This window comes from Octopus bimaculoides, chromosome 2, assembly GCF_046866305.1.
Source record: "Octopus bimaculoides isolate indiv1 chromosome 2, ASM4686630v1, whole genome shotgun sequence".
NCBI lineage: Eukaryota > Metazoa > Mollusca > Cephalopoda > Octopoda > Octopodidae > Octopus > Octopus bimaculoides.
In genome coordinates this window covers 97139983-97160468 of record NC_142929.1, presented here as the reverse complement: position 1 = coordinate 97160468, position 20486 = coordinate 97139983, and the positions used below count along the sequence as shown (strand labels likewise).

At 34.8% G+C, this 20486-nt stretch overlaps 1 protein-coding gene across 5 annotated transcripts in view; it reads right to left on the bottom strand.

Annotated features, from left to right (window-relative positions):
* The window catches only part of LOC106873218 (meiosis regulator and mRNA stability factor 1), a 59560-nt gene that overhangs the window by 33938 nt on the left and 5136 nt on the right, over window positions 1-20486 (bottom strand). For 2 of the 5 annotated variants that reach the window (XM_089347220.1, XM_089347219.1), the window contains exons 1-6: window positions 20107-20340; window positions 18951-19492; window positions 15106-15281; window positions 10086-10169; window positions 3339-3471; window positions 2845-3020 (exon numbers count right to left, since the gene is read on the bottom strand). In XM_089347220.1, the coding sequence (XP_089203346.1) occupies window positions 2845-3020; window positions 3339-3471; window positions 10086-10169; window positions 15106-15281; window positions 18951-19492; window positions 20107-20203 (1208 nt within the window). In that variant the 5' untranslated portion in view covers window positions 20204-20340. Of the gene's footprint in view, window positions 1-2844; window positions 3021-3338; window positions 3472-10085; window positions 10170-15105; window positions 15282-18950; window positions 19493-20106; window positions 20405-20486 lie in introns of those variants that run through there. The other 3 variants (XM_052978478.2, XM_052978479.2, XM_052978480.2) reach the window with 3 other exon arrangements.

Here is a 20486-nt window from a genome sequence, read left to right as displayed (position 1 = left end):
GTCATACCCAATGACTGGTGTAGCAGCACCATAGTCAACCGCTACAAAGGTAAAGGTGAGGCTTTAGACAAAAAACAATTACAGAAGTATCAAATTGTTGGACCAGGTAATGAAGGTCACCGAGAGGGTCATAGCCCAACAAATTAGGGAGAGATTCAGTTTAGATGAGATGCAGTTTGGGTTCATTCCAGGGAAAAGCACCACTGATGCTATATTTCTAGTAAGACAGCTGCAGGAGAAATACCCAACCAAAGATAAACCTCTGTACCTGGCTTTCGTTGACATGGAGACTGCCTTTGATAGGGTTCCCCACTCCCTTATCTGGTGGTCAATGAGGAAACTTGGGATAGAAGAATGGTTAGTGAGAGCTGTGCGAGCCATGTACAGAGATGCTGCCAGTAAGGTGAGGGTTGGCAACGAGTACAGCGAAGAATTCCAAGTAGAGGTAGGAGTCCACGAATGTTCAGTCCTCAGCCCCCTCATATTTATCATAGTCCTCCAGTCAATAACACAGGAATTCAAGACTGGATGCCACTGGGAGCTCCTCTTTGCTGATGACCTTGCCCTAATTGCTGAGTCACTATCAGAACCAGAGAAGTTTCAGGTGTGGAAGCAAGGACTAAAATTGAAGGGCCTTAGAGTCAACCTAGCTAAAACCAAAGTCCTAATAAGTAGGAAGGTAGACAAAATACAAACCGCTTCAGGTAGATGGCCCTGCTCAATCTGTAGAGAAAACATAGGTAGAAACTCTATAAGATGTATTCAGTGCAAGCTATGGACACATAAAAGGTGCAGCAATATCAAAGGAAGGCTAACTGGGAAGACAGTTTTTGTATGTGGCAGATGCTAAGGAGCAATAAACACTGAAAATGTGCAGAAAACAACCTTTGCCACACTCCAGGGAGAAAAACTAGAAGTAGTTGATAGCTTCCTCTACCTAGGTGACCAAGTTAGTAGCGGGGGAGGGTGCACTGAAAGTGTAGCTGCTAGAATAAGAATAGCCTGGGCAAAGTTTAGAGAGCTCTTACTTCTGATGGTGACAAAGGGCCTCTCACTCAGAGTAAAAGACAGACTGTATGAGAAGGTCAGTTTTGCCCAGATATGTGAACCTTCTTGAGAACTGCATATTGCCAGTCACCCCAGTTCTTTGTCATCTCCATGAGGTTCAAGGTGCTGAGATTATTCATCAGTTCATCTTGTGTATTCCTGGTTCTCCCTCTTCCACAAGCTCCATCCACATTAAGTAATCAGCACTTTATACAACTGTCCTCATCCATATACACCACATATCCATACCAGCAGTCTTCTTGCATACTACATCTGAATCCTCTTATGCCAAGTTTTTGTCTCAATACATTGTCTTTCATGCACACTTACATTATACATCTAACAGAATGTTAGCTTCATTTCTTTCCAGTCTTTTCAAGTTCTCTGCATTTAAGGTCCAAAACTCATTACCATGTAACATTGTAGTTCCAATACAAACATCATACAATCTACTCTTCACTTGAACGAAAAGACTTGCTTCCAACAATGGTAGAAGCTCCCTCGACTTTTCCCAACTTCTTATTCAGGCTGCAATACTTTCAGAGCAACCATCTCCCTTGATAATTACACCCATGTAACAAAAGCTATTCACTAATTTTAGTGAGCCATCTGGACATTTAAGAGAATATTTCTGGTATGTTCATAAAGTATACTACTCCAGTGCATCTGTCACATCTGCAACTTACTTTGTTAGTTTGCCTGAGATTCCACTATATCTCCTGTGTTTAAATCTTACAATGGGTACAACATATGTAGTTTATACCTACTCCTTTTAAGCATATTGAGCAGAACCCTGATGATATCAGAGTCCTGTCTTCTTTCCTACTCACTAATACCATAGGCTCTGCCAAGTTTATCTCAAGACATCTTAATTCTTTGTTTAGTTTCCATGATTGAAATTTCCTCTAATTTTACTATAAATTTAGCTATGAGAACTAGACTATCAGCATATAGGGGTTCCTATAGACAGCCAGTCTGAAACTTGTAATAGCTTGCAGGACTATGAGGAAAAAGAGAGTGCTTAGCTTTGATGGAGTCCTACCTTCATGCTAAATTTGTCACTGTAATCATTATTGACTATTCATTGCATCATTGTACATAGCTTGCACAGCCCTCACAAGCCATTTAGCTACACAGATTCCTTAATAACCACCAAATACAATATAGTATCCTTTCAAATACCCTCTCCAAGTCGTCAACAAATACTAGAGATTGTGGTTTACTCTTAACTTTCTCTTCATGTCTTTAATAGCTTTATCTAACATGCTGCTGTCAGCTTGAATTGCTGGTACCCGAATAGGATCAGCATAAAGAAGCCCCTCTTTTTCCAAAAAATTCTCCACATTCAGCAACCTGCTATAAATGCACTTTCATACCACTTTGTCTTCCATATCAATGGCACTTATGCATTCATCATTCTGTAAACACTTTTCACCCATGATATCTTCCTTCTCACTAACAGTCTTGTAATTCTAAACATTTCATGCTTCTGAACTTCAGTTTGCAATCATGGGCAAGTCCCTTCCTTTCTGCCTCATGCTTAACCAAGCATCTAGCCATTTGATAATGCTCCCACTTGCAGATAAATATTCAAAGTGGAAGTTCTTACCAATGCAATGATATTGTAGCTTCTGTTTTTAATTCTTGAAACTAGGGTGAAAATTAATACGTTGTAACATGCCACAACAGTTAACATGTTCTTTTATGTTGGTGGTTAACAAGATTGACAAAAGTTTATTTTGATGCTGAAAGGTTGGAAAACAAAACAAAATCAAGACAAAACAAAAAAAACCATACCTCATTAATGGGATGCTGCCTCTATGTTTCTCTAATAGAATTTTCAGCTGGGATGCCAGATCAGTGCGTCTGATTTTCACATTTGGGAGAAAGTTACTTGAAAGCGTTTGCACTATTTCAGTCATACTTCCAATACAATGGATCGGACAGATAGAAGATTCTAGAGAGTCTTGTATCTGGAAAATAAGTTTACAGAAAATTCATAGGCATGTTAATGAAGACCTATTTAGAATTTAAGAACTGTTTTAGTGTGAATGAAAGAAACTTTTTTGATAAATATTTGTATAATGCATTAATGTGATATAACCCATCAATGAGTAATTAGAAGTATTGACCTTAGAAAAAGAAGGAAATGATTATAGTAATATTCATGACTTCTACAAAGCATACTAGCAAATTGAATGAGATGACAGTTGGGAATGAAAAAAAATGCTAGAGATAATAATCTAAGTGTAAGGAACAATTAAGTTAAAAGAGGTAAATGTTAACTTTACCTTGGTATCCTCTTTTTGAGAAGCAATAAATGATGCTGTTAAATGAACCATTCTTCCAGCTCCACCTTGCTCTCTAATCTCAAGAATGCCTTTCATTTTATACAATTCTGATACAGTGATAGAACGGTGATGCCTGTAAAACAATGTAGAATTCAATTAAAATGAGAAAGGTTATATTTCATGTTAAAGCAGTTGTGTGATTGGCAAAAGAGTAAAATGAAATTATTTCAGATATTCACAATTATAACTAGTTTATTTCAGACTTTCAGAGGGATATTTCTATGTTATTTGTACACTATGTTAAAAAAAGGAGTGCAATGCCTATCAACTTTACTAAAACGCTGACACCTGTTGAGAAAATATGGGCAAAGAAGGAATTCCAAAAAGTTGCAGTCGAATTTTTAGTGAGTATTGTTTTTTTTTTTTAAGGGGGGGGGCAAGAAGAATCAAGTGAATCATTATAAACAGTTATAATACTTGTAAAAGAGGCTTTTAGATAAGTGATTCTGATATTGATTTGGATATTAATTTCCAGCACTAAAAGTGACCATATTTGCTCAAAAATAAAGGATTTCCATTTTAAAATGGCTGTTTTATGCAATTAAAAAAAAAATTTTATCCAAAATTATGTAACAATAAGAAACTACTATAACTATTACAACTATAACGTTTGAATACAATATTTTCTTAAATTTTCACATATTTGTTAACAACTGAAAAAGAAATTGTTTACATATAATTTCAATTATAATTTAGTTTCACATTAGGGCTGAAATCAGTTGTAATATTTCAAACCTAAAGAGATAAAGAAAAAAAGGCAATTATAGGATTTGAACTTGGAAACAAGTGTGCTGTAATGCATTTAGAGTAAGCATTCTCCAGATTTGGTATTTGTTATTAACTAAAGTGGAGGCGCAATGGCCCAATGGTTAGGGCAGTGAACTCGGGGTCATAGGATTGCAGTTTCGATTCCCAGCCCGGGCGTTGTGAGTGTTTCAGCGAAAACACCTAAAGCTCCATGTGGCTCCAGCAGGGGATGGTGGTGAAACCTGCTGCACTCTTTCACCACAACTTTCTCTCACTCTTTTTTCCTGTTTCTGTTGTGCCTGTAATTCAAAGGGTCAGCCTTGTCACACTGTGTCACGCTGAATATCCCCAAGAACTACGTTAAGGGTACACATGTCTGTGGAGTGCTCAGCCACTTGCACGTTAATTTCACGAGCAGGCTGTTCCGTTGATTGGATCAACTGGAACCCTCGTCGTCGTAAGCGACGGAGTGCCAACAACAACAACAACAATTAACTAAAGATTCTTTTTCTAGGGAATGTTCTCCACCTACATTGAATTAATAATCGTTTAAAATTAACACAGGTGGGAGAGAGAAATAAAGAGGGAGAAAGTATTCTCATAGCCTATTATTTTCTGTTATAGTTTAGAGAAAATGAAATTGAAAATTTAATGTAACAACAAAATGAATATTAGCACAACTAAAATTCAGAGGGAGTGTGCGAAAATTTAAAGAAATGAATGAGTAGCCTATGGCATCTCCTAATCAATATTAGGAAATAGTTTCTATCTAAAATACTGAAGGACTTCTAATTTCACATTCTTTCATTCAAATTAAATTACAATCTGTTTTGCCACAACAATATAGGCACAGGAGTGGCTGTGTGGTAAGTAGCTTGGTTACCAACCATATGGTTCTGGGTTCAGACTCACTGCGTGGCACCTTGGGCAAGTGTCTTCTACTATAGCCTCAGGCCGACCAAAACCTTGTGAGTGGATTTGGTAGACGGAAACTGAAAGAAGCCCGTCGTATATATATATATGTATGTATGTGTGTGTATATGTTTGTGTGTGTATATGTTTGTCCTCCCAACATTGCTTGACAACTGATGCTGGTGTGTTTACGTCCCCGTAACTTAGCGCTTCGGCAAAAGAACCGATAGAATAAGTACTAGGTTTCCAAAGAATAAGTCGTGGGGTCGATTTGCTCGACTAAAGGCAGTGCTCCAGCATGGCCGCAGTCAAATGACAAACAAGTAAAAGAGTAAAAGAGAGTAGCATCAACGAACTTAATGTATCTGATTCAAGAGTATTGAAAGGACACAGAAAATGTTAAAATTATCATCACTATTATCATTTTTGAAAAAGGTTCTGTAAATTCATTTGTGCCTTAACCATGAAAAGAAGTTTTGCTCATTCCCTCAGGTTTGACCAACTACAGTTAGAGATACGAATATATCTGCCAAAAAGAAAGAAGTTTCAACTACTTCAACAAATTGCAGACTTTTTGCACTATAAATATTTGATTCTAGTCATTAATTGAAAAAAAATCTAAAATATCTTAAAATTTACTAAGAGATGACCAACAGAAGAAGGATTTAATGAACTACTAAAGGTCTTGAAAAGTTATTGAAACAGTATTGTCAGGAGTAAAGTGGTTGATAAAGCTATGTGGCATTTACCACAATGTGCTGTCTACCTGGAATATTTGCATTGCTAAATAATGTTAAATAATAGCATAATGACATATACTTTGCTATATAATCCTTTTTACTATAGGCACAAAGCCTGAAGTTTTGACGGCGGGGTGAGTCAATTGCACTAACCCTAATGCTTGACTTAGTACTTATTTTATCAACACTATAAAGATAGGCAAAGTCACTCTCAGTGGAATTTGAACTCAAAATGTAAAGATGGGATGAAATGCCACTAAGAATTTTGTTTGGTGCAGTAATGATTCTCTATGTAATGAAGGCTGTTATATGAAGCATAAGGTATCATAATAGTGGGATATTTTTTGCTTAATTTATCAATGGTTAGTCCTTAACAAAATTGTGCTACTTGAATAATAATGACAACATCACATCCTTTACATCTAAACCCTTTCATTATAGTTCAGTGGACCACTGTGTGGCATTGATAGAATTGCCAAAGTGGCCTAGAAAGAAATCAATACAGAGTTAAGGCTATAGTCATTTTGAACAAGGTGAAAATTAAGTTTAACCAAATCAACCTATTTCAATGATTAGGTTATCAATAGATAACATTCTATCTCAGTTTCAGGGTAAGTACATCCAGTTGTAAAACACTTCCTTATAACTGGGCCACTTCAACCTATGCCTGTTTACCAAACCCACCCACAAAACATTGGTCAGACTGGGGCTATAGTAGAAGACACTTGCCTAAGATGCTTCACTGAAACTAAACCTGAAACCATGTGCTTGCAAAGCAAGGTTCTTAATCACACAGCCATACCAGCAATAGTTTAAATAAATTTTAATCAAAACCTATCAGAAAGGACTTCAATGATAGTATTCTGAGATTCAGGTGGTGAACTGGCAAAGTTAATTGAGCATTGGATTGAATACCACAAAGTATTTGTTCCAAATCTGTGCTCTAATTTCAAATTCAGTTGATAAAAGACATGAACCACTTGAGGTTGATAGATTGGCAGAAGTGTGAGAGCATCAGATGAGATACCTTGTATCTGTTTCAGCTATTTGCACTTTGCCATAATACCTGTGAGAACAATGATAAGCTGTATCAGCCCTAAAACTTGCCACCTTTCCTTCAAATTATATGAGGGGCATGAAGAGGATAGACTTGTATACATAGGCAATGGCTAGTTTTCCACAAAATACCTTGTTCAGGACTGTATATGCTGATGTAGATAAATGATCAATACTGACTAATAGAAGCTTCAAGTTGTTTAAAACAATATATTACTGTCTATTTTCCCATGCTTGTATAGGTAAGATATGAGTACACTGGTACAGAATTTTCTACAGTTGGATACCTTTCTTGATGCCACCCCTCACCTGTTTCCAAGCAAGGTAATAATCTTCCAGTCTATCAAACAACCAACATCCTGAACATAATTACGTGGAGAACTGGAAACAAACAATACTGTATGAATAAGCCTTTCGTTTCATTTACAAAGGTTGCACATGTTAAAAAGCCTGGACATGTTTTTGTGGTGGACTGCAAGCAAATGACACCACAGTGAAGCCATTGTTTATAACCAGTGAACACATGTAAAAATGTTGAAAATAGGAATTCACACATACGTTTTCTTTAGCTTCCATTTACTAGACCTACTTGGCCCAGGGCTCTAGTATAAAACATTTGTTCAATGCACCACACAATGGGACAGGCCCAGAACCAAGTGGTCAGGAAATGAACGTTTATCATTCAGCCTTGCTCACACTTGTAAAATATATTTTGGATGAAATTTAATTTCAAACCAGTTCTATAGTAGCCCTTCTAACTGTTCTAAAAATGGAAGAAATTTTGTTACTAGTTAAGTTCTTTTCTTAATTTGACAAAGCGACAACACAATCTCAGACAGTTTTGCTTGTCCTGCACAATGTAGCTGTCAAATCTCAAACTATGGTTTCATAAATATCCGACCCACTCGTTTTTGGTCATAAATCATTATCTGACACCTCTGCAATTAGAACTGACATCAAACAATTACCAGAAAGGGGAAAGGAAAGAGAGACAAAGAGATACAGAGGGAGAAGGAAATGGATAGCGAGAGGGAAGATATACAAGGTGTGTGTGTGTGTGTGGGGAGGAGTTGAGTGGGAATACAGAGAAAGAGAGCGTGGGAGTGAAAGTTTGTAAATGAGTGGATATTTATGGATTTCAGTGTTAGAGAATTTGCATATGATGCTGCTGTCTAAATTTTAAAACTAATTTTCATTTAATGCTAATACCTGAAGTACAGAAAATGCCAGCTCTATTAGAATTTCTTAAATTGGTTATAATTACTATGTGTAATTTTATCAGCAAAGTCCCTGCATTACACCAGCTCACACACATTTTGATTTATTGATCTTAAATCAAAAGTTAAAAAAATCATACAAATGCAGACACTTGACTGCATGTTCGCATAGGTCAGAGAAGGCTGAGCTGGTTCTGATTTCAACTTAAAACCCCTTTGTAATAACTAATTCCTTTAAGAAAGGCATGCATAGTGAAAAGTCAGAATTTTCAGGCCTCCTTAAAAACTTGTCAATTTCCTTTATAGCTAAGGAAAAATTGTGGCTACTTTTGACTCTTTTCAAAGACCAGTGAGCGAATTATTTCAAAGTAGCCTGAGTAGGCTCAGCTGAAAGCACCCATGGACTAGTTGATAGTCTTAAGCAATATAGTCAGTCCATCATCGAAATACAAGAATGGTTCCTGATAGGTTTTAAAAAAAACCTATTCAAGAAGCTGTGAAAAGGGAACCTGAAACCATGTAGATGTGAAGAAAAATTCTTAACCACACACCTATATTTGCACCCATATAAAATCAATTTTTAAATCTTTGAGTAGCCCTAGCTAGCTGTTGTATGGTATGAGAACGATACATTTCAAAAAGTTTGGAGTGTGAATGGCAGTCTGGAAATATTGTGTCTATTTTGCTTCCCAGTTTCTTGTACAAAACCCTGGTGGTTGTCAGTGCAATATGCAAGGTGGACTTGATGAGAGTTTGTTGCAAAAATAGTTTGTTACACAGGAGTCATTAGAAATGATCGAATTAGAACCTAGTCTGCTTCCGGTCAACAGTGTGGCATTGTGGTTAGCATAATTGTATACTGTGTTGAGATTATAGCTTTTCAGTGTATCCAATTTTACATCAGCCAGCCAAGCAAGAACATTACAATACTTCCTCAAATTTATGGCTTTACACCTATCTTAGAAGGAAGCACTAGTAGTTAATATTTTGATACACAATGATTTACAACTTGTGGAAATGACATTGATGGCCTTGTAAGGGTTAGCAAATGTTAATTGAAATATCTTTAATTAGGAAATTGAATTAAGTTATGAACTGTTTGCTGGAAGTTGGTCTATGATACTGTCTAGTAACAAGGGTCTATATCTAAGAGATTAAATCATAGCTGATACTGATACATATTTCAATTCCAGAAGAATGGCAAATAAAGTTAACTGAAATTTTGTGAACAAACTCTAGACACTAAATTATATCATCTGTGCTATAATATTAAGCATTTCAATCTCAAGTTGAAATAATCATACACACTAATTATGCATCTCTTACTAATTACATGTTACATCCTGGAAGTTGTGATAATTACATTGCTCACATTAAATATTGCAGACATTGTTATTTGTGTATTCAGTTTAATTACAATCAAGATAATGGATAAGCTCTATTTGTAATCCTATCAGACTTGAAAGATAACCCACACATCTCAACACAAGCATTCTCTTACACAAGATAAATACAGAAAGCTGTTTCTTATATTTTCTTGGTAAAATGCTGAACTACTGAAAATGTAGGGCTGGGAATAGGTCTTGAATGTTGGAAATGAACAAATTGTTGGATCACAGTAGGGATCATTGTATACAAAGCACAAGAGAAAAATTAAAAAAAGGAAGAAATGCAATAGCATTGCACAACCTTTATTTCCTCCCCTGCAACAATGATACATACATGGCTTTACCCAATGCCAAAAGGAGAGAGAGGCATGCAGCTTCACTTCCACTCCTCATTGCACACACACACCCTTCACTCTGCTGCCTCTACCAGAGAGAGAGAGAGAGAGAGAGACAGAGAGACAGACACATCCTCACTCACCACTAGAGTGTCATACAGCTTCTCTATTTACCACCACAGCAGAAGACAGTAACGTTTATTCAGCAAACTCATTCAGAGTAAGGGCATCACAACTGATAATAAATTTCACATTAACAAAAATAGATGTTAGATTAAAATATGTATCTTACCTTCTGTCAAAGTGTTCAATGAACTTAAACAGTGGCAAAACATGTCCTTTTGCTTCTTTTAGTATGGCTATTGCTTCTGATCTGCTTGGAACAAATTTATATATCTTCATAAAGTATTTTTATTACTGATGTACACAATTACATTGAATTGTCAATCATGGTAAGTTATTTTTCTCAAAAATTCATTGTCATACACTAGATTATTTACTTTAATGAATATCAGAAAACATTCTTCAGTCTTGCAAAAAAATACCTTTGTTAAAGACATTTTTTGTAGTGGAGAAGGAGCCATGTCCAAGTTGGTCGTTGGGTGCCTTAAGTAGAGTTTGCTATATTCCAAGCATTTGGTCCAGGAGTTGTCATGACCTTTCTTTCAATGCACCGCCACCCTCTTACTCAAAATACATAAATCCAGAAGTAAAACCTCCAGACAATTTTCTCTCCAGTGTCTAAAATCATTCCACTCTCAATCCTACTCAGACCATAAAACCTAGTCCTCTTTGAGACAACAACTATAAATGCAAGCAATAAAAACAAGTTATCAGGATTCAATTCTCCCTCCTTCACTCCCCCAAATACAGCTGCATCTTTTATTACTCTTCTAATTCTTCAAACCACCAAAATCCTTGACCCTACCTCCTCTTGCACTGAAGACATCTTTCTTCATTTCCCTCTAAAGTTGTTCTTAGTGGCTTTAACATTCACAACTCCTTGTGATTCTCTCATTTACTCCACATTGATGCCATCTGTGCAGAATCTGAACCTCTTGCCAGCATCAATTTGTCTTACCCACTACATGTGTCCCAGATTGATACCCAGACAGTCAAAACACCAGTGATCTTTTCCTCTTTTCTAAATCTAATTTATAGCCTGAATCTAATTTATAGTCCTAACAATGTCTTTTCTAGTAAATCTCAAGCACTGTGCTCCAGAACTTGCCCCTCTATTCACCAGGCTCTTTAATCTTACTCTCTACAAGGATCTATCCCTTTCTTTAGAAACATGCTACAGTGTGTCCCATTTTCAAAAACAGCACCCTCACTGCTGTCTATTGGAATTTTGCACTCACTTCTAAAATCTTAGGTAATGTAGAGTCATTAATGCCTCTCCAACGACTTTAATCTTCCTCTTAATGACCACCAATACAATTTCTGTAAAGTCAGATTCACTAGTGGCTTACTCAATCACTCATCAGTTGGCTCTTGAACAAATTTGGTGAAAGCAATGTGGTTGCCCTTCATGTCAGCAAAAGTTTTGTCTGTGCCAGGCATGTGAATAAGAAAACTGATAACCTATGGTCACCACATGTCTCATTTCTTGGATTGAAAGCTTCCTGTCGAATTGCAGTGTTGCATGTTTTGATGGAGCTCATTCTGTTCATCATTCCGCTTATAAAGGCATTTTATAGGGTTCAGATTTATCTCCACCCTCTTCCTTCTATTCATCAATGACTAACTTGCTGTCACATCCAACAACACCTACTCTAATGTAGATGACACTATCCTTTATTTCTCCCAACATTCTCTAACTACACATCATCCATTACAATCTCAAAACTATATGCCAAAACTACACCAGCTCCTTGAACAGAGACCTCAAAAGCATCCTCTAATAAAGGGATGCCAAATGTTACTCATAAAAAAACATCATTGCATCACACTCCATTTAACTTGAGCTTTGAGCTTTCACAACCACTCCAATTCTTGGATATCACTTTTGAGGAATACTCCCTAGAAAAGTACACCCTAACCACAAGGCCATATCCCATTGACTGGCTCTTCTACTGTACCTGACCTCACCTCCAGCCATTGCAACAATTGTCCTGCCACTGAATCAACATAGGAACCAGAAAAAGTGAGGGTGAAAGTTCATAACTCATTATCACTTCAATCAAACTTGTTGTACAAGTCATTAATCATTGTTCACTCCCCCCTATTCAGGTATGATTGCAAGCACACAACTGACATCTGCAACCAAAGACTGGATAGTCTGGTAGCACATCTGCAACAATGAAACACCTTCACTTCCATGGTTTCAAGCACATGGAAGTAGCAGCACAGGTAAGAGCAATTGCATTTCTCTGGTCCTCCTCATGACTGCATCCCTTTTGGAAGGGCTGCATAGTCACAGACTGATTACTGATGGCTGAAACTTCTTGGACAAACAGACAGTGGCCTTTCATTGCTATGGTCAAGGTATCACACATCCCAAACATCTTCCTATCTTAGGATGACTAGATGGCCCTTGTTGGAAGACAGACCAGCAGCAAGGTAAGTGGTATTGTGTCAGTGATCAAATGAATTGGTAATACTCAGAAAAGAGAAGAGAATTATTTCAAATATGCTTTAAGTTGGAAAGTAATGAAGATAACAAGGGAGATTCTGCTCCCACTGTTTGACCAATCAGAAAATCACTCTTAATGAAATGAGATAATGTAGTCCTATGAGCTATGACATCTTTGGAGGGTCAGTGAACACTTTGGACATGGCTTCTTCAAGACCAAATCATTGACAAAAGGGTTTGGAAAAATATGGGACAGTCAAAGCTGGAACAGCTTTGATTTACAAGTCTTTGATTAAGGCTGATATGTGATTAAACAATAGCAAAAAGAGTCATAACAAACTATAAAAGTATTGACTTTAAAAAATTTTCATAATTTGAACAAAATCTTGTATGGAATGTTTACCAGAATGAATAAAATTTGCTTTCTTTTCAACATCACAAACATTTACCTTGTGCGTTACATGCAAATTTAAATGTTTAATAATTTGTAGAATTGAATTTCTTACGTGGAGTAAGATCTCAGGTTTAGGAAGAAAATGAATTGCTATTAGATTTAACAAAGAAAAAAGAAAAAAAAAAATCGAAAGATAAAAACTTTAGCATTCAACTAGAAAACATTTGCAGGTGTTTACATTGCCATCAATTTACTTTTGACTAAATATAATTATTTAAAAGGACATAATTGAATTAACTTAACATGTTACTGATCTAGGTAGAATTTTCATGTAATAAGATAAGTTACAATACTAAGAAGCAAATGGTTTAGTTCTTCATTAATCATTTTCTTCATCTACAGAAAAATTTTAACAGTTAATTCCCCAAATAATTTAAACCATTTTACTTATATATCATCATCATCATTCAACACTAGAAGGACCAAGTGTGTCAATTAATGCCTTTTGAAATCTTAATTGCACACAATTCAAAAACTGAATTCATAAAATTCAATAGATTAATACATTTAATAAAGGTTTTCTTTCTTTTCCTTTCTAACTGGAATACATCTTTGCATCAATTGACACATTCTGGACCTTAAAGATAGGAGAAAAGTCTGGTCCTTCTAGTGTTAACATCCCTCCTCCATGATAAATATAAAGTAAACTATTTTTTGATAAGGCAGGATAATTTTCCACTTTATCACATAACCAACAGAATAAAACCTGTGTTATATATTTTAACTTCAGAGAAGTTAACAGAAAAAAAAAAAAGACCCATGGCAGAACTTTGATACAAAACCAAGGAGTCCAAATGGTTGCAGTAAAGCATGGTGTGTTTCTATCCTTCCTTACTACCTATACATCATTTTAACCTCATTTCCATGCTTGTATGGGTCAGAATTCCTTGAGGCAGATATTCTATGGTCAAATACTCTCCCTGTCACCAAACCTGTTTCCAAGCAAGGTGATTCCCCTCCCCCCATTGTCACCATATGTTTTTCATAGGAGACTGGAAACAAATGACATTGCTTGTATGACAGAATACTCATTTTACAACTATCAGGCAATGTCAAAACAAGGCACAATCACAAGTTTCTTTCAGTTTTCATCGACCAAATCCACTCACTGATTTGGTTGGCTCAGGGTTACCGTAGAAGACACTTGTCCAAAGTGCCACACCATGGACTGAACCTGAATCCATGAGACTGCAAAGTGAACTTCTTAACCAGCCATGCCTGCATTATCATATCTAATTTCGCTTTTATTTTATTATCTATTTTTGCAAGATTCTTTTATTCTTTAACTCATTTCAGTTATTTTACTGCGGCCATGCCTAAGCACCACTTTAAAGGGTTTTAGTTGAAGAAATCGACTCCCTGCCAGGACATTCTTTATAAGTTTAGTACTTATTCTATCAGTCTCTTTTGCTGAACTGCTAAGGGGACAAACATACCAGCATCGGTTGTCAGTTGATGGAGGGGAGGACAAACACACACACAAATACATGACAGGCTTCTTTCAGTTTCCATTTATTAAATCCACTAATAAGGCTTTGGTCAGCCTGAGGCTATAGTAGACATTTGCCCAAGGTGCCATGTAGTGGGACTGAACCTGGAACCATATGGTCAGGAAGCTTCTTACCACACAGCCATGCCTGCATCTAGTATTAGTATAAGAGAATCTTACAAGTCTTGCACATCTAATAATTACTGCAATTAGCTTGTTGATTCAAGTTCATATGAGAAGTAGCAAAGTGGTGATGTGCTTTTGTTTTTTGTTTTTTCACCGTTTCATAACTTACATAACAGGTAAACATTATTTAGTATTTCATTGGTAGAAAGCTGCTCTTATATGTTAAATTAGACAATACTGTAGGGTAAACTTATCAAACTAAGTTTATGGTTCAGATTTTATTTGTGGTTGTAGTTGTATTGATTTCACCATCATTGTTAATATTATAAACTAGCCAGTAACAGGGCCACTGTCTAGTCACTTGACCTACAAGAAATAGGCGAATCTTCCTTATACTACACCTCTGAACCTGACGACACACAATGTATTCCCAGATATGAAATTCTTAAGATGAGATAGTCATGGCTGGAATGCTTTTGATCATAGGTCTGTTTCTTTAGGCCTCACCTGGGGTCAAACAAGATCGTGTTACATAATTTCTTATTCCCTCGATAAGCTACTTGTCTAAAAAATATAAACAAAACATTTGAGGTTAATTTAATAAGGAAGTTTATAAATTAGTTTAAATCTGTAGGACTCTTTCTGACAATGAAAAAGAGAAAACATACCTTATGCTAGACTGATTCAAATTTCCTTCAGACTTTAAACACACATGTACTCTTTTATAACCAATTTTCTTTCCATGAAATTGAGATATGGCAAATCTGGCATCATCAGTTGTTGGTACCCGCACAATGGCCAAGTTTGAATTATCAGATTGTGCTTTGACTGTTACATCAATAACCTGATAAACAAAACAATACAATGAAACTAAAGCAGAGAAAAAAGATTAGATAATGTTATACTTTGGGTGGGTCATTTTGACAACACACTGGTTGTTGGTCACTTCAGTATTATGTCAAAATTTTATTACAATGTGGCCTTTCAATAATTTGTTTTTAGTGGCTGAATAACCTTCTGAAAATACCACGTTGGTAAAAAAAAAAAAAAAAAACTTGCATAAAATAAAATTGATTTTACTGGAAGCTATGATTTGGAGCCTAAGCTTTTTGCTCACCAAACTGTATACATCATACAATTATTTCAAGAGAGCTTTAGACAAAACTGAATTCAAGGAACTGTAGATGACTACATGATAGTTACATTATTTTTTCTCAGCTTCATAAAGTTACAGTCAGTATATCTAATGTAATATTTATCCATGAGAAACCCAATAAGCAAACTGAATCCCAGTGTTAGACCACCAAGAGTAGACCTCAGGATGGGCATCTAGCTTAAAAAAAAAAAAAAATGCCTCAAAAACTCCTGTGCAACCTATGCCAGCATAAAAAAGGGAACATGGTATGGATTTTATTTTCTTTTTGCAACTAGTTAAGAAACAGGACTTGGTAATTGTTTGGTCAAACCATGCTAAGATAAATATTCTATCAATTAGATTTTTGATTACTGAGCCTACTTAAGTGAATTAAGTAGCAATTTTATACAGCAATAATACAGAAATAGTTGTCAGGTCAGGACCAATTCTATTACAGGCTGATGAAAACTTGCTACCAATAGCAATACTAACTGTTCATAGTTAAGTGGATGGTGAATAAACAGTTCCCAAAAGAATTTTCTCAAAGAGTGTGTGAACATCCAGCAGAATAATAAAACCAAACTTATCAAAGGCAGATGAGCTTCATTATGGCACCACACCTTGGGGGAAGAGATAGATTACCAAACCCATGAAGCAAGTGAATGAAAGTTATATCAATATTTAATTCTATACTGAACATTTTTAAAGATATGTCACTTTTATGATTCTTGTAGAAAATTTTTATAACAATTGTATTACTTTCCACTCATCTCAATTGAAAGTCAAAAACTGAAAGGAATATTGTTAAAAACAAAACTGAAGTGCCCCAATGGCAAAAATGCTATGAGAATGACTTGACAGAAATAATGTACTGAATATTGACAAGAAAATGAAAAGCAGTATTTTAAAAATATGTTACCTTATAATTTTTCTATTATTTGCATTATGTAGCCATTACAGCAGTTTCATGAAATCATAGGAAAAAAAAATGGATGTAAAAGTCTTTCATCAGATCTATGATTTAGCCATTGACAGTAAGTATCAATACATTAACTATGTCACATTTACAACATAGCAAACCTATATCTCAAAGACTAGCCTTCATCTTCAAGGATAGAATTCTCTATCTTTCCAACAGTTGCTAACATACATTGTAATACTTCTCCCAATCCAAGACAGTGCTGTTGCTAATACATACATAAACCACATACAAAATGCCATCTAATTAATTAGCATAGAATTTTCAACTTTTAGTTCACAAATGTGAAATCTCCTCACTGTCTTCACTGCTATTATAGTGGCTTCTATTCTTTGAGCTGGCCAGTTTTTATTTACCCACATCTAGGATTACCTGACTCTTGCATACTCCTGTTCCCCACCAAGCACTATCACCAATTGTTCCTATCTAGAATATGAATACTCAGGAATTTCTTCCCTGCCTATGTATTTCAAGGACCACATCAGTCACCAGTTTCTCCAGACAATGTATAACAAAACTTAATGGCTAAAATTATTACAACAATGTAATTATTTTAGTCTCAGGATTAAAATCTCAAATCAAATCACTAAATATCTGAAACAAAGATATTTTATAAATAGCACTGTAAATGTGAAATAAATACTTTTAACTTTATCACTAACTTATACCTATCTTGATGTATATGCATATAGGAACTCCTCAGATCAGCATGTGTACCATATACTTGACCCATATTGTCTTCCACTGGCATTGTAGTATCAATAGCCATCATTCACTAATTTATTCATCTTTTGCTATCCACCACTCTCCTATTTCCATTCTGTCTAATGCTGGTGTTGCAATAAAATGCATATTGTGCACTGTAAAGTGGTTAGCATTAGAAAGCACATCCAGCTGCAGAAACCAAGGCAAAAATGAAATTTACATGCAAGTCATTGTTCTCCAATCCGTTTAAGAGAGCAATGACCTGTCCAACACATAATAGTATGAAAAATGAATGTAAAATGGGAATGATGATAGTGTATGGGAATTTGTATGACACCCTAAATATACATCCTAATACTTCTATGTTTGTCTTATTACTATAAGACAACTACATCTGTGTGTGTGTGTATATATATATATGTTCGTTTTTATATTTGGCTCTCCTCAGACACAATAATACATATACATATATATGTGTGTATATATATATATATATATATATATATATTACATGGAAAAATGCAAGCATAAAAAGTAATATTCTTAAGATTATAAACCTGTAAAAGTATAGGACAAGCTATTACTTCTAGTAAAGAATACGAAACTTATTCTTTACTGTAAACCTATCATCAATGACATTCCAGCCTTCAGCAAACCGTCTTTTTAGGGATAACGTAGGACATTACATCCAATGGGCATGTGATTTAGGTTGCTATTTTTAGCATGTCGAACGACCAGGTCGAGGCTCTTTCATCAGTTCGATTGCGTGATGAGGTTTTTTTTTACATGTGTAAAATGTATATATATATATATATATATCATCGGCAGAAGTTAGAGAGTAAGTCAAAAGCTGAGAATTTCATGTTTTGGCACTTATCAGACATGAATTTGTCCATTGTCACTGTAACTTTTGATGAAATAACTTCTAAAATACAAAATTTTGTCAAAAATGTTAAGACTAAACTCTGTTCTATGTGACATATTCTACCAGTATCAGAAGTTTGAGAGTGTTTAGTTAAAAAAAAATCAACTAAATAATTTGTACGTCAAGGTCGAACCCCGCGAAATTTGAACTGAAAATGTCTAGACAAACTAAATGCCACTAAGCATTTCATCCGGCATGCTAACATTTCTGCCAGCTTGCTGCCTTAGAAAGTAAACATTCATTTTAGAAATATATCCTTTATTCTTATTACTTAAGCGTTACTCCCTTACGGACATTAAATTTCGTAACAGTTTACCTCATAACTGTTTGTGTACTAATTTTTGTTCAATGCGACTAATGTTTCTGAATTTTTCATGCATTTTCCTTTCATTTAAGCCTAAGAAAAGTATACTTTTAATTTAAAATTAAAAAATTTATGTTAATTTAAGATGAATATCTTCTTTACTGCCCCCCCCCCTTGAGGTCGCAGATATTTTGATGTAACTTTTTTTCTACAGAACCAAATCTCAAACTATTTATGCCAAAGTGTAGCTGAGGAGGTGTCCTCTTTAAAACTATTGATAGTTTGTAATTTAGTTGCGAAATGAATTAGTGGTGAAGCTTGGAAGCTGCTGCAATTGACGAAATGGTGAACTTAAGAATATATTCAACCACTACCGTGGTTGAATATACATATGAACATAACCATCCATCCACCCCATCTATGTTGCTATAAAGAACTAAGTATAATAACTTATGAAAATCTTACCATAACTGCAGCTCGAAAAGTTGAAGAGAGAATTTCTTTCCACTCTCTTGGACTAATGTTATAGTCAAGATTACTAACAAGTACTTCCACAGAATCTAATACAGTACATTTTTCAGAGTCTGACCATAAGACTGGATTGGTGTTTGGTATTTGGGAATTTGGTGTTCTTGCTTTCACAGGATGAAATGAATTTTTAAGTGGGTTTTGATGGGTGTACAAGCTATGGGTGGCAGAATATTTTTCAGATTGATTCCTAAAATTGTTTAAAGGATCACATGTATTGGATCTTGGATTTTCTAGTAATCCAGGTTGTAAACTAGGACTACTGACTTCTTCAATTAGTTCTTTTTGAATGCTATTTTGTTTAAAAATATTAGAAAAATTATCTTTGTCTATATTGGTTTTATAGGAAGACTTGATGCTTTCTTTAACAGCATTGATGTGATTTTTGTGTGAGGACTCTGGCAAATTGCTATCTGGGTTATGGTAAAAAGTTCCATCATCAAAATTGCTATTCGAGTTCGATCCAGATATTTTAGAGTCTGTAGAAAAAAAAAAAAGAAAAACTGAAGACGTAGATAATTGTAATTCTTTATGAAAATTTGATGCTATAAATGAAACAGTATCAGAGTAAATTATTCACTTTGAATAAATTTAGATTGAAGTATAATTTAAAAAGATAACCATGTAATCTTATAACTTTATTGATAGGAAAAGTAGGATAAAATAAGCAAAATTTCTAGTAAATAATTGATTTCAATTAATTCGGAATTGAATTCTATTTTCAGAAATTAATTGAAGAATGATCTACTTTATTTTAAATTAATATATGAAGAACATTAAACAAAACTTCATAACATGAAACATATATATTTAAAATAATACACAGATATTTACTTTAATTTTAGTAATGGTAAAAAAAAAAGAAAAATGACAAACTTCAGTACCTACAGTATCTAACAAAATTAAAAAAAAATTCATTCCAGATAAAAAACAACCTTGTTTAAAAGTATTTTGAGAAAAAAAAAATTCAAAAGACTTATATCAATGATATAATTAAAATTATCTTCAACATAGAACATAAAAACAATGCAGGTTATTATTTTCTTAAAACAAATTTATCTCCTTAGCAATAATGTATTATAAAGATACTTGCCTGATATGGAAGGCATATCTAAACTTGGTGATATTGGTGGTAAAATAAAAGAGTATTCACAAGAGAAATCTTTGTAAAAATTTTGAAGGTCATTCATTGTGAATTAATTTTAGTTTTGTTCTCTTTCCAAATGTTCAGTAATTTAAAATGGATGAAAAGTAAAAATTTACTATTTTTAGGTGCAGTTCACACACTGAATCTTCAGAGAAGAAATCATTAAAAGTTATAAGCACTCTGGATATAAAAAAAAAGAAAAATAATGCAACTTCTTTCTCATTTAAATATTGTGACTAGGAAATAAAATTTGCATATCAACACCCAACAAGTTTTAAAGTGTAACCTCCCTAAAGAAAGAGGAAAAGAAGCAACGAAATTACTAT